The following is a 26027-nucleotide window of genomic DNA, read 5'->3' on the forward strand; positions in this document are numbered from 1 at the left end:
CTAAGCGGATGATTACTTATTTTATAAATAAAACTACTACTGGTGACCACTGTTGCTTTTTAGAATCGTTGTACCGTGAATAGTGATTGCTACACGACCATTTGTTTGCCGGAAGTTATTGACAAACTCCGTAAAAATAACCCTAAACGCCATATCATTTTGCACCACGATAATGCCAGTTCTCACACGGCCCGACAGACAAAGGAATTTTTGATTTTCAGGTGAACAACGTTGACCTTATGAGCCATCCCGCGTACAGTCCCGACCTGGCACCATGTGACTTATATTTATTTGCAAAAATTAAGAACCAGTTACGCGGTAAACGATTTTCATCACTTGAAGAGGCTGTCGAAGAGTATGAAAAATATGTTTCAGAAATTGTCACAGAGAAGTGGCATAAATGTTTGTAAAATTGGTTCAGTAGTATGAAACAGTGCATTAACGCTAACGGAGAATATTCTGAGAAACAATAAATTCATTTCTGACCATTTATAGTATTGTTTTCTTATCATTATATTATAGTTATTATGTTATATTATTATAGTGTGCCCCACGTATAAAAACGTTTTTAGCTCTTGGCTGTACCTACAAATCACTATTATTTTGTGACAAAAACTGGAATGAGAATTTAGAAAAATGTACCAGTTGTTTTTAGTTTTTAACTACTGTTTGCCGTTGTACCATCTGCGAGAAATCTATGAAAGTTTTTCTTCACTCAGCCAGTACCTTTACAGCTACCAGGGCCAGATGTGGGTCACCTATCAATAGTCCGAAATGACATTTTCCAGAAATAACGTTTGGTCGAAATTTCATAACCTCGAAAGTAATTTTGAGAGGAAAATGGTTTTTCTTTTAAATTTAACTTAACCTAATCTAACCGAACCTAGTCGTGTTTTTGCAATAAACATTCAACATATCCTGAAAGAACAACTGTTTCGTTATAATTCGGTTTTCGGTATAATGAAAATTCGGACAAAAACATTTTCGACTTTGTGATAGGGTACCCCAGACAAGAGATGTCGCTTTAATATTTGTAATATTAAGTTTATTGAATATCTATATTGAATACTTTTTAAAACAGAGATCTACAAGAAGCACATAGAAGAATTCGTAATGTCTGCTGGTTAGTTCCGTAGCTCAGTTGGGGGAGCGTCAACCAAGTCGCTCGAGTTCAGCTGGACCGAATGAATTCTTCTTTGTGTTCGTACTATGTATTAATACTTTTAACAAATTCGTGGAGATTTCACAGAAAATATTTGAATATCATGGCAGTAAAACGTCGTTACAAATATTACGTATTCATCTGATGTTAGTAGTTACTATTATAGTATATTTAAATCTCTCACGCCGATCGTAAGCAGTAAGGGAATCAAATGTAAGTAAGAAACGTCGACATTATGTGATTAATAATTAGGATTTTGTTGAAATCTTACCTTCCCATAAAGTTCTTATGTTTTCCTTTATGCCACACTGTGACTTCCAAATTGCTGTCATCGTATAGGTAAAGGTTGAATCGTTCACGCCAATTTGCTTTCGATTTGGATACTCGTTTCGACTTGTGTGTCTCGTTGCCAAGTCTGCAATGAAGAACACATTAGTTTTGCAATTGTTTGTGTCATCGACATCATCATCATTCGAAAGGCATTAGAAGACTTTTTTCAACAATTGCATTGGCTTATGAAGTATGACAGACTAGACAGAAGACTAACATAATTTCAAGTACGTCATTTTTCAATTTCGTCAACGATAATTCTGTTTTCATTTTCACGTTTTTCAGCAATTTATACTTTAATTTTATTTCATTGACAAGCTAATTACGCTTGAAATAGTCACATTGATCATAACTCTAATATTAGTAGAGTAGAGCTCCTTGTTAAAGAGTTCGTCCGGGGAAGCTTCCTTATCTATTTCTGCCGCCAAGTAGCAATATAAGCATTACTGCCTTTCGGTTTTGAACGGTAAGAGTACCGGTGAAATTACAGGCACATGGGGTTTGTTAACTTATGTCTCAAGGTGACTGGCGAAGTGGCAGTGCCCTTCAGATCTTTGTGATTTAAAGCTCTGAGTGGCAATGCAACTGTTATGGACAGGCGTGTCGCTTACCACCAGATACACGACTTGTTCGTCCTGTCACTTGGTATCATAAAAGAACTCATCCGTAAGGTAAATTGCTTGAGGAGGATGAGTAAAAAAACTCTAGGAGTTGCTCTTTATAAATAAACATTGTATACATTTATCATTTGCAATATTTAGTATTTCAATTATCGCAGGTCGAGACAACCAACTAAACGTGGCACTACTGTCTATTTTTGTCATCCAAATAATGACATCAACAACAACTATGACATAATTTCGGCACCGGGATTTTTTCTAATTGGAATCCGCTATTGGATTCGAGGACTTTACATCAAGAATAAGCTGAAAAACTCCAGTAACAAAAAAGTGAAACTTTTATGGAAAGACGTGTCGCTTAACGCAAGGCGCACGACTTGTTCGTCCTGTCACTTGGTAACATAAAAAAAAACAAGAACACCCATCAAAAATTCAAACTCACAAGATAAATAAACGTAGACCACACAATTATTTCTCCCGGCCCAGGAATCAAACCTGAGACCTCTGCGTGGTAGTCCGACATGGTAACCGCTCGGCCACGGAGGCAGTAAATATATCCATCTAGACAATGATGTAAAGTAAGCCACCTCTATTTATCGTCGAGGTTTAAAAAAAGAGCGTTTTTTAACTTCGATTCATTGACCTTCCGAGGCCAATGCTTTTTGCAAAATTGGTAGAAATTGTAAATTGGAGAAATTGAAACACTAAAATGAAGCAATTGACATTTGGCACTTTGGTGATAAACAAGTGACACCAAATCAAGTACGCCAAACTAACTATTGTTACCATATTGATAAGCATTTTTCCTTGTCTCCATTAAAATTATATATATATATATATATATATTCTTTATTGTACAAAGAAAAGAAACATGAAACACACGTTACAATGGACATATACAAAGGTGAGCTTATCTATAAGAGATCTCTTCCAGCCAACCTTAGCCGTGGTGCAAAAATGAAGTCTGCGGGACTAATTATTGTACAACAAAATTAAAATTTTAATGTGAATAAAATATAAATGATAATAATATACATACGACAGACATACACACATACATGAACTTTACATACATAAATACATACATAAGCAGAATATATGTTATAATAACAGATTATTTGTTTACAAATATGTTACCTATAAACTATCTAACACGTTCGACAAGAAGTGCTCTTTTAATTTGTGTTTGAAAGATGCCACAGATGGACTGTCACGAATATTAGCAGGTAGTTTATTCTACATACGAGCTGCACTTACGGTAAAAGAATTGTGAAAGAATTTGGAGTTGGATTGGGGATATAAGAGTTCTAGTGTCACAGGTACGATTTGGGCGGGAATTGGGGGATAAGGGGGAAAAACGGGAACACAGATAATGAGGAAGCTGGGGGTAATTTAATTTTATAAAGAAGACAAAGAACGTGCATATCTCGGCGAAGTCTGATTGGGAGCCATTTCAATTTAGTCCGAAATTCAGAGACATGGTCATATTTACGTAAACCGAATATGAAACGGATGGCCAGATTTTGTAGGCGCTCTAGTTTGTTAAGCAGCTCCTCAGTAACAACCAAATAACAAACATCGGCATAGTCGAGAAGAGGGAGTAGTAGGGACTGAGCAAGCATAACCTTGGTGTTGAAAGGTAAGAAGAATTGAAGCCGCTTGAGAGAATGATAGGAAAAGTGCATGCGTCGACTAACCTCATTTACCTGTGGTCTCCAGGACACTGTACGGTCGATTATCAGACCTAGGTTCTTTGTGTTTTCAGCATATGCAAGACTCACTCCATCAAAATTGACCTAGGTATGAATAATTAATAAAAGAAATTACAAAGTCAATGTTTTTTTTTCTCCTACGAAGTATGTGCCCTGTCTATTCTTATTATTCTTAGACATATTGAGTGATCATGACGAATAAAGCAAAGCCCTCAATCACTCAAACACTTTTATAAACAGTTTGTGACCAGAAATAAAATATATCTAATTACACTATTTACTTAGAAACACTAAAGTACAATTTGTAAGCACGTTCTATGTTTATTTATAAATAATTGTAGTTACTCAATGTTTTTACAATTACGAACTCACTTCTTTGATGAATTGATGGAAAATACCAATCTAACTAATCAATTACCAAGACCTTACAGTAATTACGATCAAACTGTAGAAAAAAAAAATGATTTAACCTGACGTTTTTCCGGGACTGTGTCACGTGCAGCTGAGATCTTGCACTGCAAGCGATTAGCGCTAATATAGCACTGCAAAGTGCGAACAATAGGGTTTCTTGGTGGTTTTACTATTACATAATAATTTGAGAAGATTTTAACAAATTATTAACACAATTAAGTTATTTAAAAGGATGCAGCCCTATTGTATAGTATTTAATGGTTACCTATCAGTATTCCGAAATGAGATTTTCCCGAAATAACGTTTCCTAGAAATTTCGTAATCTCGGAAGTAATTTGGAGAGGAGTATTTTTTTTCTTTTAAACTTAACCTAACCTTTTTTTTTATTACCGTGAGGAAAATGCGTTACGCATTCCCTGCCGCTGGGAGACGGCGGGGATATGTGGGACTCTCTCCTGGGGACTATGTTGATCCCCAAGAGCATACCCACTAAAAACCTCACGATGTTCCTACGCGCACCTGGAGCCCGAGCCGCGGGGTCCCTTTCAGATGCTACCGCGACTAACTTAACCTAACCTTTTTTTTTACCCGGAGTAATGCGTTACGCATACCACCGCGCCCGGGGAGGCGCGGGATTATGTGGGACTCTTTTCCAGAAAGGAAGTCTACCCACTAAAACTCCGGGGTGTTCCAACCAGCCGCTTAGTGGGGGTTATGATACCGGTTACCCATTACCCACGACCCCCAAAGAGCGGAAGTTAACTTAACTTAACCTAACCGAACCTAATCGTGTCTTTGCTATAGACATCCAACATATCCTGAAAGAACAACGGTTTCGTTATAATTCGGGTTTCGGTGTAATGGAAATTCGAACAAACCTTATTTCGGAAAAAAAAACTCGAGTTTGTGATAGGTTACCGTATTTTATTTTTTATCCAGTAATTAACGATGTATCAAGCCAAATAGAAATCTATAAGGATTTTTTTTATGATTAGATTTTGCAGTTTCAATAGTATAAATAAGTGGCAGTATAATTGGGGTGCACGAAAGGATTCCTTCTCTCCGCTCAAAGTACCATTATTTTTCCGTACGTCAGGCGCATCCTGGGCAACAATTGTCATACGCGTGGTTACCTCGCGCGGTAGGCAAAGCTTTTCACGACGAGAGCAAACATTATATTTTACGCCATCGATACGATAAGAAGATCCAGTGGCAATAATGACATAGCGCCATGTACTTCTTTGGCAGTTTGGCAGTCTAAAAAGTCTTTGACCGCTTTGCGTTAACGTTTAGCCTGTCTTTTTTAAAGATGGCGTAAAATGTCATTTGTAGGGTTGCCAGTTTTCATAAAATTTTAAATAGTTATGTAGTTGTTGTCGATGGTTTTATCGATATATTGTGAAAGAAGATAAAATTTTGCAGAAATGACTGAATTGTGAATGTTACGACGTTCTAATGATTACTAATTGCGTTATTGCCTTCTTTATTTTTATTTTGACAGTTGGTCTACTAAGTATCGAGATTAATTATTCATATAGGTAGGTACATTATAACAAGAATGGCCGGATTTGATTATGTACATTGAATAAAAATTAAAAGCTTTAAAATATGTCTCCTCTTTGTATTTTTCATAAACATAGTTCTAAATACAGTTATGTATGTATGAACTTACAAAAATTGACAATTTAAATTAACTTGTGTTCAATAATGGGATGAATAATGGGTCGAGGATGATTCAAATGAAACAAGTTTGGCTATTTATTTCATAAGCGTGATCAATATTCAGTCAATAGTCAATAGAATATTTATCGACTGCAATCTCTAGCTGCTCGCAAGCGGGCAACAATTTTGCACAATGAACTGTTAGTTTACTCCGTCTTCAAAAAAGACGGAACATACGTGAATCCTAAATCATTATAGAAACAGTACCTATTTTTTATAATTTTTTTTCATTAAGTAGTTTGATTTAATTTCTAGATTTTAACCAATTATCATCCAAGTGTCAAAAGTAACTCATTATACAAGTAAGCGAAACAAAAAAATATCGCGTCCAATCGAAAAGTATGACGAATTAAAATGACCCTTAAGTATAGTGAAGCGTGGCCGCTGTTTTTGTATTTTATTGACGTCACGAGAGAAACTGCATTTGCTTTTTTTCATTGGTTGTAGACAACTTGCGGTTCGGTTTTGCGTATCAGTATCATAATGCTATTCTTAAAAAAATGCTCAGTTGTGCATTACATAATATTTTGTGAAGGACATTCTTAAATTCGATAGTAATTACTTTGAAATACATTATTTTGAATAAAAACACCAATTCCATCCAAGTTTTGAACTCTCAAACGCGTCTCAAATCGTTCCACTTTGGAGATACAACATAATTTTGTTGTAGGTAAATAGCCGGTTGCTTCTTTATATGACCTTATCTAATGTAATGAGGTATTCGTTCGTCTGACGAAAAACAAGTATAATTAATGTCTACTGTGTTCATAAAAATTTACAATTGTTTTTATCTAACTATTAAACATATAAATGGATTTAAATAAAGGAAATCTTATATTATATGTATAAATAATAGTATGCAAATTACAAGACGATTTTAGGTACATAAATAAAGTTGCAAAACTTCACGGAGATTCTTGCCAGAATACGTGAATGGTTGGTAGTGTTTATGGACAGCGGTCACAGAGTACACAAAGGTAGCATCCCACCCATGCTGTCTATCCAGTAGACTTTCCTTGTATACTGTTGCACAGCACAAAGTGTTATAAATCAATGGATTTATTTTTTATGTTACCAAGTAATATGACGAACAAGTTGTGTGTCTGGTGGTAAGCGACACGCTCCATGGCAGTTGCAGTGTCACTCAGAGCTGTAAATTGCAAAGATTTGAGGGGCACTGCCATTGACAAGTCCCATATGCCTGTAATTTCACCAAACTAAGGCTAAACTATAAAGAATTGTTGATAAAGCTGAGTAGTAGCTCTGATGGCAGAGCGATAGCCACGTTGAGGCAACAGTCGCTGATTCCAGTCCAGTCGGGTTGAAGGAAGTTTTCTTTGTGTTTATTCGACATACACAGTAATGATACACATATCAATAATAATTACAAAGTAGTGGAATATTTTCACATAAAATATATTGAATATCATGATAGTAAAAATTTGATGAAATGAAATTCAAGAAAAGTAAAATATAAAGTGTTGTTGCTTTATAATATTATGACAAACAGAGAGTTGATACGTTCTCATAGGATATACATGAAAAAGAAATTATCTCTTTCATTATTTGCATAAAACTTTGACGATAACAAAACTTAAATTTATTGAATGTCAGGATGTTTCATTACCAAGATATTCAATTAATTTTTGTGAAATTACTCCACTAGTTTGATCATTATTAATACAAAGATCGAACACCTAGAAAAAAATCCTTCGATTCGATCGATAGTAACATTTTCCTAGATTAGTAAGCTTATGACCTAGTCATGGAAAAAAACCAATTTCAATGAACGTCAACAGTATAGTTACTTTAACATTGCGTTCATTACTAAGTTTGAGGTTTCTGTGGGTTGTAAATGTAATTTGAAAACATATGACGTAAGAATCGAAACCTTTGAGTCATTTGAAACTATAATCTATTTAGGAGTTAACATTAGCACTAAAAACAACACGTAACACGCGTAAAAGTAAAGAAAGTATTTCGATCACAATTGCTAGACCATAACTAAAAGTTACAGTAACAATTTGTTGAAATCGATCACTCGGGTCATTGTGAATCATTTCAGTCTTTTTATCGTGTTAATGGCATACAGTATATGTGGCTCCTTTTGTGCAACTGGATCTCATCTCAACATAGGTGTCATTGTTCGGTAAACTGAGCCGTAGAGAAACACCTAACTAGTTATTTAGATTTTGAGTGAAAAAGGATACAAAATAGGATTATAGAGACAATAAAGTCGTTTAAACATAAAAAAAAGAGAAAAAAAGAGTTCCTACAACTTTTAGTAGCAGCAAAAATTTCTTGTCAAAGAGTCATCTAAAGTAAAGGGAAGTACTGCCACCTTAATTATTTCTGCCGCCAATCAATAATGTGAGAATGACTGCATTCCGGTTTTGAAGGGTGAAGGGTGCTAGTTAAGTTACATATAATAAGACGTGTCAATTTATGTCTCAGTGTGATGGTGACAGTGGCAGTGCTCCTCAGACCTTTGCAATTTAAAGCTCTAAGTGGTACTGCCACTGTTATGGACAGCCGTGTCGCTTACCACTACGACTTGTTCTTCCCGTCACTAGGTATCGTAGAAAACAGAACTTACTTGAATTTGCAGTATAGACTATTGGGGGCAGAGGCGGGGCCATGGGGAAGATCCCTGGCTTCCACTAACACCACATTTACTATCGACTTCCATGATTTATTGAACACGTCGTATGCGGTGCTCTTGCTCACGAACTGCAAAACAAATAATACCGTTAGATAAACTTGCTACTTTCAGTTAATAGTAAAATCATAGAGCAAAGATTTTCATTGTTAACAATTTTGTAAATGATAATGAAGTATATAAATCGTTGACTGAACACGCTGTTGACTAAAAAAACGTAAAATTTTTACGAATTAGACTTAAATTCAATTCAATGTCACTTATTATCAAACTTGACATTGAACTGACATTGAGTTCAATCTAAATCTTAAGTTCAAGTTCTATTACTCAATAGCATGGTCAAAGTCCACAGTTTAAGGGAGTGGATTATTAACCGGAACTACAAGAATTAAATTGTGATTTGAAGTATCCATTAAATTAGTTAATCATTATGAAAACAATGTTAAGTATATGATAGTAATCCGCATTTTATGATCAACAAACGCCGCAAACATTTTGTTTTCCCACCTTATGCCGCGGGTTAACTAAAAAAATGGCACCATGGCACCTGTAAATGGCTTTAAATGTTGGTTTGTTTGAAAAAACAAATAAACGCGCGTTAAAAACCAAAACAAAGATCTGCAAACAAAAATTCGTGAGGTCCGTTGGTTCGTTCTGTGGCTTAGTTGGCATAGCGACTGGGACGGTTTGCTGGGAGACGTTGGTTCGAATCCAGCCGGATCGAAGTGATTTTTTTCTAAAATATTCGATATTTGTTTAATAATTACAACAAACTAGTGGAGTAATTTCACAAAAAATAATTGAATGTTATGGTGGTGAAACATTCTGACATTCAATAAAATGTAATTACAAATATATGCCAGTTAGGTTTGAAAAAATCAGTTCCAATGTATTCACATTTGCTACAGAAATCACGAAAACCTAAGAAATCCGTACTGAGTGATCGGGCTACCAGGTCTTTGGCGCGCAGTTTCCTTCGAGTCATCGCCGCGGAATCTTATGAGTAAGGACCACGGATTGGTTCGAAACATGTCGAGCAAAAATTCGATTTATACGTGAGTTAACCGTTATTTTAGTTACTATATCTGAGTCTCACGGTGGTTTTCTATTTAAAAACTAAGAACTCGTTATGTAGGTGGTTGTGGTCAAACAGCCTCTGGTCAACCGTGACCATGGGACTTCTAAAAAACCCAAGATGTTGGTTTGTTTAAAAAAAAAATCCGAAAAAATATGTTAAAATGAAATTGGAAATGAAAATATTATTGTAATTAAATTATATTTAATGCAATTCGCCAGACTTAGATATTTTGTATAACTATAAGAATAAAAAAGGGTCGCACTGAATCTTAGCTGGCTCAAACGTCCAAAACGTCCAAAATAAGACTGGCAGCATTACCACGCTGAATGACTAACGAGATTTGTTGCACCAAGTAAAATCCAGAGTGAACATTTATTGGTTCCCTAAGTTTGAACACTCTGAGATTGACAAATTTACTTTTGCACGCCAGCACGCATACATGCACACACACACACACACACACACACACACACACACACACATTATTTTAGATTAATATTGTTAGTTTGAACAATAACTTGGTTATATCCTTGATGACATTAACCTGTTGCTACTCAACACCAACAGTTCAGTTGTTTTTATTTATGACTTATTAATGACGTGGTTAGAGCTTAGTAAGCTATGATTAAGATCTTGTTGCCTAGTATAGACTTCAGTCGCTCACAAAGGTTACAACATTTAATATTGTTAGTCTTCATTTATACTAAGGTCTGTTTCTTTATGTTGAGATATAAACCATGATTATTAGGGGTACGTGGGGTATTGGGAGCCCGTGGGTAATGAGAGCTGTGTTAAACTGGACTTTCCCAATAACTATATTTGTGCAAACGGTGCTTCTCCTATGTCTTCGTTAACGTTCGATAAAGTTCACTCTGCGTTTAGTCGTACGAGATAGTTGTGTATTTTTTGCGCCGCGCTTATAATAATTGCCAAATTTCATCATCCCAGGTAAGCATTACAATGCATAGATACCTACTACATTGTATTTACACTTGCCATGTCTCCGTATCCATCAAATTTCAGATGTTATGCCTCCAATTACAATAAAAATATAAATGTTTTTACTGTTTTATTTTTTCAATTCGATGTTACGCGGGTAATAAGAGCTATTTGGCTCTCCTTACCCCGTTGCAATATCTTTTGAATATTCCATACACCCTTAACACTTTCTTGTTTTCATTAGTTTTTAAGTTATATATTTTATTATTCATTTTATATATTTTTTCAGAGTGATTACAATTATAATGGCTCCCATTTGACATACGAGATACTTACCGGCTCCCATTTCCCGTTCTGTAGGGTAATGCGAGCGAATGACATGTTACAGTTTTCTCTTTTCAACCAAATATTATATTTTAGTTTCATATTTTTTATGTGATTATCTACCCAGTGATTATTACCCAGATACGCGAATCGTAATTTCATATGTAATAAAAATTTAAATTGCATAAATTATGAGTTTTATTATCCGTATTCCTTAGTTGACTCCCGTTCCCCCACGCTCCCCTACATTCGATATTTCACCAACTTGTGTATACATACATCAATTGGTGTATTTCCTAGATGTGACAAGTACATATTTTATTTAAGTGTGAAGAGTCGCAGAGATAAAGATACCTTTACCGAGTAACTATAGTAGTCATTATAAATAATAATTCCGCAAAATGAGTAAACCAACGTGCGTATGAATAGCAAATTAACCTATGTGAATAGACAGGTTGAAGATAAACAGTGGAAATTACAGATGACTCTATAGACTGGTAAAATAAGGACTATGTAAGACGTAGGTATTACATTATGCTTGCACTGTTGATCGCAAAAAAATCCTTTCTCACCGATGATGACAGACGATTCTTGAAATTTTTTCTTTTAAATTACTTTGTTTTAAACGAGCAAAATACCCGTATATAAAAAAGAGTTTGAGTAAAACATAGGTACCTGCGTACGTTACATTATCTAGAGCTGTATGTAGATATCGTAAGTTCTCCGTAATTCTATAATTGTTAGTTAATGTTGTGGCACAAATATGCCACAATCAACATAGGTCCCCTATAGGTCGTAGTTTGAATAAAAATGTATATAGTTAGGATATTGAATACGTTGAAAATTCTTGAATACCTACTTCACAACGGCAAGTAAAAACTTGGTGATGCGTAACCCTGAAAACTTAGTTCATATTTAACCCTACAAACTGACTCCTTCCCAATATTAAGCAGTAGGTCTTCTACCAAGCTCCCCACTTATCCGTGCCAGTATCATAAAAAAAATTTTATTATTTATTTTTAATTTTATTTTAACTGCCTCCGTGGCCGAACGGTTACCATACCGGACTGCCAAGCAGAGGTCCCCGGGTTCGATTCCCGGGCCGGGAGAAATATTTGTATGGCCTACATTTATTTCTCTCGTGAGTTTGGGTGTAATTTGTGGTTGTCTATGTGTGTGTCCATGGCACCCGCGACACAGGGTTTCCCTAGTGCGGGGCTATGTTGAGTGTGTGCGTTATAAAGCTCTAAGTGGCACTGCAACTTCTATAGACCTGTCCATAGCAGTTGCAGTGCCACTTAGAGTGTCGCTTACCACCAGGCGCACGACGTAGTCGTCCCATTACTTGGTATCATATATATATATATGTTATACTAACCAATATGGATGAAATCTGAATTAAAGTATTTGAATTTGAATTTGAATATATATATATATATATATATATATATAAGGACTTATGCCGCCATTACATGCCTTTTGCAGTTTCTTCCCGTGATCCCTGAGTAGAGTAAGGCCGCTCCCAATTCGGTCCATGAACTCTGATGACACCGCCAGCGCCGTGGGCGCCAGTGGGTCTATAACAAGACCGTCCTGTATCCCAAACGACCTGCAGACAAAATGAAATTTAAAGACCACCACAACTAGCAAACTATACAATCATCGTCAATCCATTTATACGTCCCACTGCTGGGCACGGGTCTCCTTTTAGACAAGGGTTTAGGCCATAGTCCGCCACACTTATACATTACCGATTCATATTTTTTATGTCCAAGCGTAAAGCCTTGACAATGTTCAATGTAACGCAAGGCAGCGCATACGTTTGAAAAAAGGCATTTCAAGTGTTCTTTTTGCTGGTATCTAATGTTTTTGCCTTAGTATAAGGTACGCCAAAATATTTCATAGGTACTGATTGGTTTAATCTCCTAAGACCCAGCAAACTATTATGGGAAAAGCGCTAAACGCCCAATTACATTAATATGTAGGTACAAAGTATATAATTAATGCACGTTTCAGGTCCAAGCAAGATGCCCTCTATTTTGTTTGAAAAACGCAACCGAATATTTAAAGTATTTTTGGTCACTTATTTATTTCTTATTATCTAATAATTCTGTTGTGCTAAATTGAATGCGATATTATCATTCTAATGGATACGGAGCGTTTACATGATCACAGGAAGAATATTGTCTGGGCAATACGATAAGCGATCATCACTTCACGTATTATGTACGTTTTGTTGTATTTGTTGAGGTATATTTAGAATGGCTTAGAAGCTGTTTACCATATGATACAAACTTTCTTCATTATTAACTGTGGGTGCTTATGAGAAGCTTATATTACAGTTTCTTTCTTTTTTGTCTTTGTACAAATACATAATCTGCACATAAGTACGTGAGGCGCACCATAAGTTTCCGGAATTAATAAGACAAAAATACTATAAATGGTCAGAAATGAATTTATTGTTTCTCAAAATATTCTCCTTTAGCGTTAATGCATTTTTATACGAATGAACCAAATCTGAAAACATTTATGCTACTCCTCCGTGACAATCTCTGAAACATATTTTTCATACTCTTCGACAGTCTCTTCAGGTGATGAAAATCGTTGACCGCGTCAACGTTGTTCACCTTCAAAAATTCATTTGTCTGTCGGGCCGTGTGAGAACTGGCATTATCGTGGTGCAAGATGATACGGCGTTTATGGTTATTTTTACGGAGTTTGTCAATAACTTCCGGCAAACGTATGGTCGTGTAGCAATCACTAATCACGGTACAACGATTCTCCAAAGCAACAGTAGCCACGTGTCCAATTTTATTAAAAAAGGAAGCAATTATCGGCTTAGAGGCACTTTACACGCGCGCCAACTAGGTTTCGGCTCATCTCGCAAGACCCATATGCTCGATTGCTGCTTTATTTTGGGATCGTAATTATAAATCCATGTTCCGTCACCTGTTACTATGTCTCACACCAAATTTGACGGCCCTTCGTTGAATCTGGTAAGCATGGCATTACACCAAGTGACGCGATCCGTTTTTTGAGCATCATTCAAATTGTGTGGGATCCACCGAGAGCACAGCTTTTTCACACCCAAATGTTTGTGTAGTATTAATTGTATTTGACTCATGCGTATGCATAAAGATGCCCGAACCTCATGGTATGTCACATGCCTGTCTGTTTTTGTTGTTCACAGCAGTGAACGGGCGACCATCACGAAATTCGTCACTGAGATCCATACGACCGTGTTTGAATTCTGCAAACCAGCTATAAATAGTCGTCTCGCTTGGTGCTTCATCGCCAAAGCAGTTTTAAGCCGAGCGAAGCTCCGCTGAGCTGTTACAATACACTTAAATCGTACAAAATCATACTACGAATAACATAAATTTTCACGCGTTAAAGCCATGGTGATGTAGACAACCAATTTCTAAAATGACGCCACAATGTAAAAACAAGTGATAGTCAGATGAAACAAACTGTATTCTACAGCCAAAGAGTTCCATTTTCAAATGTTGTAATTACTTTTTAAATATTGTTTATGTAAGTGGTCAGTTCCGGAAACTTATAGTGCGCCCTATGTAAGAGCACAATTTTCATGTGTAGTTACGCCATGTAGATATACCATACTATGATATATACACAAGTATTTAAGCCAACCATACGGATTGTTGTGGACAATTAATAAAATAAAGATTTCATTAAAACGAAGGTAAACACCGACAAATTTTTCCTACTGACCGGTTCTTTGACGTACCTACATGGAAGTAAAAAATACATGTTTTGACATTTCAAAGTTTAAGTAGATATACAAATAATTATGTTAAATAAATGTTAAAAAACCTGGTAAAGGTATATTATGTCGGGATTTAATTTTCTTGCACCAAATGTATAGTCATCAAGGACATGATAAATCAAGGATAAGTTAGGAATTTCCCTGTACTTATGAGTGGTTGACTATCGAAATTATTACCGTTAATGTTTGAGCTAGGTTTTTTTTAAAGTAAACGCTTGCAAATCTTTCAATAAAGTAATCTTTTATGAATAACATTGAAAAGGTATATAAATATGTTGTTTTAGTAAAGGGTATTTTCATCCCCATTAACAAGGACTTTATTTCATAATATTATGTACGAGTATATACATTTGACCTGGGCTCCGATTAGCTAAGTACTTATTAGTTGTTGAAATTCAATAACTGGAGAATTTCAGTGACCTTAAAAAATATAATGTACCGATTGGAAAATTCAAAGGCTTCTTACTTGCCAACTTATTAGCATAGCTTTGCAGAATGCTGCCAGCTTTTTGGAAACTGCCTCTAGAATCCAATTTCATTTATTTATTAATCTTACTTCTATGTTATTTCAGATTTTAATGTATGTTAGCTCTATGCGTCTTTATTAATAGTCTGTTTACACTATAATAGATACAAATTATATTTGCAGTCTTTTTTGATGTGTAAAATAAACGAAAGCTTGTTAATAATGTCACCTAGTATTAATCGATGATGTGACCGTCGAAGTTAAGCATTATTCTGGCATATGCCTACGTACTCTAGCTTTGAATAGCTCTAATAATTAGCCCTAACAATTTATTTATTGCAACTTTCGGAAAACACAGAAGCTGGCAGCGTGTCTTTTATGCTTTGCCGTAGGTATCGGGAAGGATGAAACAGAGCGGATCTTGCCTTTGTCCTTATATTTTAAATTCCATTTTTCATTTGGAATGCAGATTTCGATATTACGATATTTTATATTACGATATAAAAATTGTAGAGTCTTATACGAAGTCTGGGGCATACATCTAGGTGTATTATTAATGTTGTGATCTGCGGTGGCCCGTGTGGAAGGCCTACTCAGGTAGGTCGCTGTAGAGACAAAATGTGTAAATGGGGTTTCAGGGATGATAGCCTAATCCAAGGCAACTGCGGTACCCCAACTCAGTCCATGCAGCACTTACTATTGTGCCCTTTGTGTCCTAATATGTATGTACGAGGGAAGATCTCTACGTGGTCACGGAAAACGCAGTCAAGGTGGCCACATACAATTCAAAGTCAGTATAATAAAATTTAAAACCATGTCGACGATTTATTTGATATTTAATTTAATTTGTTTAATTATTCTAATTATCTAAGCTAATATTATAACTGTAAAATATGGACTGTAGTTGTCTGAGAATAAATGATTTTTGATTTGATTTGATAATCCTAAAATAAATGAAGTATCGACACGATAAGAAGATGATTATTATTATTTAGACTTAGATCAATTGACTTACTTAATTAGTTTATGTAAAGTCACGTATAGAGGGTGATTTTTAAAATACTGACAACCTCCCTGGAATATTTTAATAAAAACATAAACAACAACCTTTGTTCCATGACTTTTAATAATTCATCATATTTTACGTTCATACAGAAGTAAACAGATTTAAATAGATCGCTCTAAATGATAATAACTCTGTGCAGCACTTACTTACTCTACCAAATACAGATCTAAAAAGTGTCAAATAGTACAACAAAAACGTAAAAGCTTATTTTTGGTAAATTTATTTATGTTTTGAAAAAGTGGAACATGAGTTGTTTCTTAAGAGGTTAGCTATAATTCTGCGAGGTTATTAGTGTTTTAAAAATAACCCTGTATACAATTTTGCGAAATTAAAATCGAAAAATCTCAAACGATTCACTGTTTATTGATGCTGTTACGTTTAATAACTAACACAACATAAAAGACAACACAACACTGAGCTTTAAAGGCAGGTGACAACTTTGGACTTTGGTACTTGGTACTTGGTGCAACGGGCTGGTATCCGCAACTCGACGACAAAGCGCCTATTTTGCGTGTAATTTTGGACTTTAAACGTTAAATGAATTGAAAAAAAAACAAGGAAAATCGTACCTGAAAGTCATTTTTGACGACAATTAAAGCACACAAACTTCAAAAATAACTAAAATAAACATGTACACTTATATGTATGTCAAAACTATAACAGATTCCGTACGCGTCAATGGCAGCTAAACAACTGAGCCGAACTGGTCCCTGAGAAATATTAAACGATAGATATCGTAAATTATGCCGATCGGTTTATGTGAATCCTTTATACTAATGCGTTTATTCAAGTTCCACGTCATTTATATTGACTACTGTGATTCTATCAAATATTAATCTTTAATTTTATTTCCAGTAGGTTTCAAGTTAGTTATGATTTTTCTTTCATATGTGTTGCCTCATATCTGCTTTTGTTATGAGTAATAGTTTTTATGTATATAAACTTTTCCTTGAGGATGAAAATGTTAGAATGGAATAGAATATAAGTTTATTTCCCAGAATACAGTAATTATACAGGACTTAAGTAACACATTCTTTCAATGTTTGGTCTCTATAGTTTCAAATTAACGTACAACAGAAGTTGTAAATTCTAAGTATTATTTATTAGCGTAGAAGCAATGTGTCACAAGTCATTTTGTCTATTGTAATTCAAAATTATGTGCTTGTAACAATTCAATTTCATTCGGTAATTTATTGAAAATAGTTATGTAACACTCAAGTTGAAGCAGTTATTCTTATAAATTACTTTACGTCAACGAGGTTGGTATAAAAGATTCATAATGTTGGTTGCCTTGCTAGTTTGCCTTTGAATGACTTCACCCCTTATTAGGGTTAGAGTTCAGTTATTAGCAGCGATGAAACACGCGTTCGTGAAACGTGCGATTGCGTCGTTGCAAAGGCACGACTGCATCGATGCAGTCGCGCGCTTGCATCGCTGCTTAAAATCGCACGCGAGTGTAAAGGTAGACGATTAGCGACTGCATAGCTTTTAAAAGTCGCCGTTTGTTACCGCTCTTAAAGTAAAGTTTTCCGGCGTTTTCATTTTAATTATTTTGAAGATGTGATAAGGGCGACATATGTAGAATTTAGAAATAATCTAAAAGTATCGACGCCGGAAAGCGATCTTGTCGTATCTCGAAAAATAGAACATTACACCAGGACCGAAAAACTATTTTAAAAAATTATTTCTCTTTAATTTGAATTAGTAGAAAGTCAATTTTAAAGTATGATGTATATAATATATATATATATATAGTCTCGTAGTTACTTCTGGTCGCTTTGTAACAAATTTTACTAACGTATTATAAATTTACCTATAAGGCCTGTCCTAGTGCAGGTGCAGTTCCTCATTTATATTCAAATACATTGGGCAATAGGAGACGACACAATTGATATGAAAGTTAACGAACTCGTATACGCCAGTATTGTCTTTATGTATGAGGTTCTATTTAGTACGTGTCTATTTTCAAAACAAGGACTGTATTTTTACATTTACTTTTTACATGACAATGTGTTGACTACGCGATTACTCTGACATTTGAGAACAGATTCCGATGATTCTTTTTAACCAACTTAAAAAAGGAGGAGGTTCTCAATTCGACTCTATGTTTTTTTTTGTATGTATGTTTTCGATGATTCTTTTTTTTTTGGAAAGAGGGTACCTCAGAAGTGGTCCCATTTAAATTTGAAGAAAATATTCGACTTCTAAAGGTGGTAAACTAGGGAATGAATAACTTTTGAGATCGGTTTTTTTAGTACTTTATACTGAGGTTAGTTTATTTGTTTCCGTACTTCAATAGTGGTAATATTCGAGTTCGAAAAAAATATTCCACCTCTAAGGGTGCCAAATTAGGGGATGAATCCGGTTTCGCGCACTATACGGTAACCGATTTCAATAAAACTTTCCACATTCCACAAACTTTTGAAGTCAGTTTTTTATCTGTTTTGTATTATCTACTGACGTCGCGCCTTGTATAATTACGTTATGTACATCAAGCAATATTAAAAATTTTATTCACATCACATTGACAACCTCAGTGGACCCCTCAGATCTTTGTGATGTGACTACGCAGCTGTAGTTGAAGCTATCGTTGTGAATATTTTCCGTCTCAAGCTAAGATTTTGCCTATGAAATCTTTGGTCTCAAGTCAAAATTTTATCACAGATTAAATACTATTTCAGTGTTATGAAAGTAATTCATGACGACATTTCACAAATTAAATGTAACCTTGTGTAGCAGTTGTCCAGAACAGTTGTTCCTCTTATTCTTCCGTCTTATCGTAATAAAGTATTGTTTATTTTCTTACAGACTCCTTTCCTTAGACTTTCCGCATTCATAAATTCGTATATAAGCTTCATCGTCCTTCGGCTTTCCAACTTCTTCCTTATTCGTTCCATAAAAAAAAACTTTATGTGGCTTCGAGTTAGCTATAGCTTTTATGCTATATATTTCTGACTACAATCGAGTTCTATAAACCGGTTGCAAGTGCTAATTATAATTAGTATTAAAATGTACATTTTAAGACGTGTTTTTGTTATTTAATTTTTGTTACTTGTTCTGCGTGACATTTAAGATGTTATTTTACTATAATCAAGTGCATAAATGTTTCTAAATCGTTTTTGCAACGGATGTTTTTTTATTTTATTTATATTATTTTTAGACGACATTATGTTATATACGAGTACGTTGTTCCGAACACAAAGTAAGTAACTAAAGCACTTGTGTTATGGCAATCGAAAATCACAACAGTACCACAAACACCCAGACCTGAGACACACTAGAAAAATTAGTTTTTCTGCATTAACCTGTTTGGGGATCGCACCAGGAAACTCGGATATGGCGACACCATATGTCTCAGGATGACGAGCGCAGTAGCGGCCCCACAAGTTTTTGCAATTTAAAGCTAAATGGCACTGCAACTCTTATGGACAGGCGTATTGCTTAACACCGCCAATAACTAACGGTGAACGAAAACATCATAATGAAACTTGCATGTTGAAAAAGGTTCAAAACCCAATAGCGAGTGGACTTTGCAAGACAATAGCCTAGACCACATCTCTTCCTCCCAAGGGTTAATGGTAATGATAGCAATGTTCGCACCTACTCTATGTAAATTTATGTCATGTTAGTAAATTAAGAGCTTATATGTTTTTGTTTTTTTTTTTCATTTATTTATTTTATGATACAATAAGTGCGCATTGGACCTCTGACGGTAAGTGACGATGGGGTCGATGATAGAGCATGCACACCTAAATTATTTCATTTTATTTTTTACTTATTCTTAAATAATATAATAATATATAATAAAAAAGAAAAACAATATGAGTTTTTAATTAAGTTTAAATTATCTACCTCCTGTTTATGACTCCAGGTAAACAGGAATTTTATTCATTTAATTTTGTAGTAAATGTATGCATTTTGTTCACTACCTGTACTATTATCGAGAGTGGTGCCATAGCATAGGACTCGCGTAATTTAGGATCCTGTCTCTTATATTTGAACCTATGTTCTATATGTATTTCTTTCAATTTAAACAAGCTGAGGTTGGTATTCATTACAATAAAAGCTTAAGTAGTAGAAACTAAAACTAGACTTAAATTAAATGATGCTGGCAGCGTTCCTTCTTTGTAGTCTATGTTCTATAATTTTACTTATATTTTGTATTTAATGGGAGATAATAGACGACCTTATTACTATTATTATTTTGAATCTCCGTGGTACACCACAATGGGTGATTATAGAGATAGTGTGGATCGCACCGGCAATACGCTACCTGATTATTGCATGTAAGGTCTAAGATGGCGGCGGATGATTTATTATTAATTATTCATTATGGGAATTCTTTGATAATTTATTGTGGTGATGATAATTTAACCTTAAAGGGTGATAATAAAGATAATACGGGCCGAACTGGCAATGCATTATATCTGATTAATATGTGGTAAGGTGGCGGCGGATGATTTACAATACAATTTATTATTTATTATTATTGTTATGGGGAATGTTTTGGGTGTAGATAGAAATATTTTGGGTTGAACTGGCAACATACTTCCTGACAATTACATGCGGTGTACGTTTAATATTATTATTCGTTTTTTTTGTTAATCTTTTTCTCAGCCTGTTGGCTGGTTTTAACCACTATGACAAGTAAATGCAGTACTGTATATGTATCTATGCTCAGGGTGTATTGTAATTAGAGCCTGTTTCGTCTTCTTCTATCTGCATGAATTTTCTGACAATGACGGATGTATTTAAAATTACAGCTTTTTGCAAGGTATTGGTTTCTTCATAATCTAATAATTTGAGGCTTTGCAAGGTGATTGGGGATAAATGTCTGTTGTGGAAATTATTATTACAGTTATTATTATGTTCCGATATACAAAATCCTTGATTTTCGTAATCTTTGTCCTCGAGTAACATTAAGAAAACAATCAGATTTAACTGCCTCAGTGGCCGAACGGTTACCGTGGAGCGGCCACGCAGAGTCGCACGAGACGAACGCGGGTTCGATTCCCTGGCCTGGAGAAATATTTGTATGGCCTATATTTATTTCTCTTGTGAGGTTTCTCTAGTGCGCGGCTATTAGTGTGTGCGTTATTATTATTATTTACTAGGTCTTCTTGTTGTTAGATTAATAATTGTAATAATACGCAACGACAATGTAATTAAATTATGTAATTAAAAACGTTTGTTTACAAAAACACAACGATAAAGTGGTACTGGTTGTTGAGAGAGGACTTTGATCTCAAATGAGTAACCACCGCGATTTTAAATGTTTACTTTTATCTTACGACCCATTTTGTAAGACACAAAGTCAAAGTTATGTATTTGCATTATATGTCACAATATAACATTCTTTGTTTATAAATACAAATAAATATTTCAAACCATCGTGGCGGTAATTGATTCTGGTTTTTAATGCTGTAGACACTATATACTTTATATTATGGACTATTGTTTGTTAAGCTTGAAAAACACTATATTTTTTTTTTTGATTTATTAACGTAACCACTTGTAAATAAAGATAGAAGAAAACTTGTAAACACATTTAGGGTGCACTTTCCAATTCTATTTAGAATTGGAAAGTGTCATTTTTGCACATTACCCCCGTTTTTCGAAGCGATTTTCGAAGCATCTATACGTCTCTGCAACAAACTGAATTACCGCCTTGAAGCAATAGACGAAACAAACAAAATAAAATTCACAGTTTTTAGGTTTAGGTTTTGCTTCTTTAAGCTTCAATTACGTGACTTAAGTCTCAGTATTCCCGAGACTGAAAACATCTGTCTCGAGTCTCGAAATCTTCGAGACCAAGATTCTCAAGATGAAAGTTCTTCTGACCATCACACCAATTACCTGGTCTCAAACTAGAGCAATTCCCCATACTATGAGTACCAGAGCAACGGAATTCACTATGAGGCACTTTTTTTTATAACATCAAGTGACGGAACGAACAAGTCATGCGCTTGAAGGTAAGCTATACGCCTGTCCATAACAGTTACAGTGCCACTCAGAGCTTTAAATTGCAAAGATCTGTGGGGCACTATAATTGCGCCCGTCATCCCGAGACATAAGTTGAAAAGTCCCATGTGCCTGTAATTTCACCAGCACCCTTACCGTTCAAAGCCGGATCACAGAAATGCTAACATTACTGCTTGCGACAGAAATAGGTAAGGTGGCAGTACTACCCTGGACGAACTCTTTCACAAGGAGCTCTTCTGCTAATTACCAGAACACCCAGACAAAAACCAATTTAGAAAAATTCATATCGCAAATTGAACCTACCCGGAATCGAACCCCGGACGTCTTCATCCAGCGCCTACAGTGCAAACAATTGGGCCACTGAGGTCGTCAAACAAAAAGGTAACGTTGCCTTAATTGAGATTGGTGATTTTACACGTTGTCCAATAGTTGTGAACGGCCTTCGACATACAACTTCGATCATGATATTTTTTTTCATCACCATTAGCGAGATGTATTGTTATTAAATATTAACAAATGTACATTAACTATGTAATAAGTTTTAATAACAGTAGAGATCCTTGTGAAAGAATTCGCCCAGGAAACGTACGGCTCTACCTTACCTATTTATATCGCCAAGAAGTAGTGTAAGCATTACAGGGTTTCGGTTTTGAGGGCTGTATGCTGGTAGAATTACAGACTTTACAAATTATGTCTCAGGGTGAATGGCGCAATGGTAGTGCCCCTCAGATAAAGCTCTGAGCGACACTGCAACTGTTATGGCCAGATGTGTCGTTTACCACCAGGGCACGACTTGTGCGTCCCGCAACTTGGTGTAAAAAAAAAACTAAAAGTCATAGGCCATCACTCAAACTGCCATTGGAACTCGATTTATCGACCTCTCAATTTAGAAATCAAGTTTTCCCATTCAGCTACCACCATATTAAATCCAATAGAATGCCAATTCAATAAAGAATGTACGATAAAAATGGACTCAGTATAGACTAAGGCCATCCGCTGCAAGCGCAATAAGATGGTTCTACGATTTTAAGACCTCATTACCATAGGTAAGATTCGCGATAGAATTTTGAAATTGGTTCTGAACCCCTAAATCCGTAGTTACGGCCGTTTTTCCACTGTAGTTGACCTAAAGATTTGAGTTTCAATGGGGGCTAGACAACGATATCTATGTACTAACGTTAAAACTAAGAACGTATGACAATGCGATTTGACAGTTTCGAACGGGCCCGGGAACAGTTCCGAACGGGAACGGGTCTTTGCGTTGACGGACTTCGAGAGTAGTTCCGTAGGTCATTCATAGTGGGAAAACGGCCGTAACTACGGATTTCGTGCTTCGAGAATAACGCTCTGGGTAGTAAACTGTAATTAACTTCGTTGCTTTAGTAGGTACTCGTCAGAGAATTCTCTATTTTCATAATTTTCAGGCGCACAACTTGTTCGTCCCTTCACTTGATATTATAAAAAAATGCATATTGTTATTATTTTAAACTACTATGCAATCACTACAATAGTTTACGATAGCACGTATATTCTGTGGCGAGTACATTCTAAAAATTATTTTTTATTATCTATTTATAATGTATAAGTAACGTATCCAAGGTTAGATGTAATAAACCACAAGACTCTCATCACACTTTTTGTGTTCTACGTACCATATTTTAGAAATTTTATTGCAATAGACTTTTTGTTATATTAAAGCAATAAGTGTGACTGTCGTAAGACCTTGTTACTTATAGTGTTGGCGATCCTATTTTGGGAGGTAGGCACAACTTTTATACCTGTTTTGTGGCTTTTCAATAAAATTGTTACCATCTATTATTTATTTTCCTTAACGTTTACATTTTGAAGTCTGCACTAAGTCTGGTGTTTCTTCTATATTTATTTATTTATTATTATTAACCATTATTATTTATTTTATTTTCCTACAAAATTATATCAGTAGATCTTATTATTATCTTATCTTATTTATATATTTATTTTATTAGTCAGTAGTGGGATTTTACATAATGTAAAGGGTTTTCCATCAAGAGTCGGTGAAAAATAAATACAGATTCGTTCACAAAAGCAGCCTCAACAACATCACTGCTATGAACTGTCAAGATCTACCCGTCCTTAATAGAAAATCTATTAAGCGTCGGTTAATTTAATTTTAGTATTATCTATATCATAAGAATAATATTTTTTCCTGATAGTGAACATTTTTATATTTATATATTTTATAGTTTTTTGGTTCCACTTATTAATTTTTATTAGTATTAGTAAATAGTTCCTATATAACATGTCTTTCCACACCATCTAAAAATTGACATAATGCAAATCTGTTTGTTTATTGTAACTTTTAGAAAGCAAGTTCCCGCGAGAGCGTTTCATGCGTTTCAAAGTAATCAAGTTCATTAACATTCAGTACACACGACGTAAAAAGGACCTTGGTTTTGCCAGTTTTCGTTAAAGACTTATATGGTTTCTAAATTTCACGTGCTCAAAAGCTCTATTATCTATTTGTGTACAAAAATCGAGTATATAACTCAATGTGTACAAACGCGTCTGATTTTACGCCATGACCCTATAAAAAAAATTGTATATATTTTTGTATCTACACACTTGCACCATAAATAGTAGAAGTATTTAATCGATGTTTTGCTTACTGAATACGAATTGATTTCCGATAACAATGCAGTTTATCTGAACAATAGAATTATATAAGTATTTAATTTAAGAAATATATAAAATCACTTATGTTATAATTCTGGTCATAAATTGAAATCTATGACTTAAGTACTCACGACGAAGCTTTGTTTGGAGTAGTTGAGGCATCAGGGTCATCGGGGTCACTCCCAATGTTATTAACTGACGGTGACGATGGAAGTTCCAATATTTCAACGCTTTCGATGTCGTTACGAAGTGAATATCCGACAGTTAGGTTATTCCTTAACTCCCCATTGTTTTCGGCACATTGCAACACCGGCGTGCCCAATAGCTCAGTCGCGACACTTTCATCATTTTCCGACATTGCAGTCAGCTCTTGCAAAGACACAGCTTTGTCTCCGTTTTGTACAGTGGGAAGGTCAGTTTGGATCGGCGCCGCTACTGGTTTCTCGGAGCATTCTATTGGAGATTTTTTTTTAAACGATAACTTTCTTATGAAAGACATCACTATTTCACTTTATTAAAATTTTGAAGGTTAATTTCACAATGATTTAGTTGGAATAAGCACCCAAAATCGTTGGAGTTAATTGTCACTACGAATTAAATCGATTTGTTTAAACAAAACACACGAAATAATCACAGACAGCAGCGGCGATGTGTAGTTATCGTTGACGGCTGCTCTGGCAAATGACCCGTAATAATTGATTGTTCGGACATTATGTTATCATTTTCAAATGGAAGGCCAATTATCGTTAAAAAAGAATTAAATGTCATTTTGAGCGCACATACCTGTCAGCAGGAGACACGGCCGGCGCGGAGGTACACAATTGACTGAATTGGCGATATTGCGAACTGACTCGCCATCACATCAGGAATAACCTTACGGAACTTGCCATCTGCATCTTTATCTTTATCCCGCATATCGATTATTTGCCTACAAAATACACATTGCGTTTCCACTATTATTTATCGCGGCGTATTTGTTGCTTACGAAAAAGATGTCCTTTGCGGGAGGTGCCCTCCCGACATTTACACTGTCACTCTTATTGAAATTACATAGACCATGAGCGCATAAATTTCCATTACAATTGGTCATTTATTCGGTGAACGTGCAAAATGTATC

General features: G+C 35.2%; 1 protein-coding gene across 1 annotated transcript in view; it reads right to left on the reverse strand.

The window, feature by feature from the left end:
- The window catches only part of LOC113233388 (multiple C2 and transmembrane domain-containing protein-like), a 51800-nt gene extending 25975 nt beyond the window's left edge, over nt 1-25825 (reverse strand). Inside the window, exons 1-6 of the mRNA XM_026468509.1 lie at nt 25798-25825; nt 25694-25756; nt 25042-25363; nt 12434-12566; nt 8554-8687; nt 1434-1577 (exon numbers count right to left, since the gene is read on the reverse strand). Coding sequence (XP_026324294.1) covers nt 1434-1577; nt 8554-8687; nt 12434-12566; nt 25042-25363; nt 25694-25756; nt 25798-25825 — 824 coding nt within the window. The remainder of the gene's footprint in view (nt 1-1433; nt 1578-8553; nt 8688-12433; nt 12567-25041; nt 25364-25693; nt 25757-25797) is intronic.
- Nucleotides 25826-26027: the final 202 nt, after the last annotated feature.

This window comes from Hyposmocoma kahamanoa, unplaced genomic scaffold, assembly GCF_003589595.1.
Source record: "Hyposmocoma kahamanoa isolate Upper Pololo Valley unplaced genomic scaffold, ASM358959v1 78, whole genome shotgun sequence".
Taxonomy (NCBI): domain Eukaryota; kingdom Metazoa; phylum Arthropoda; class Insecta; order Lepidoptera; family Cosmopterigidae; genus Hyposmocoma; species Hyposmocoma kahamanoa.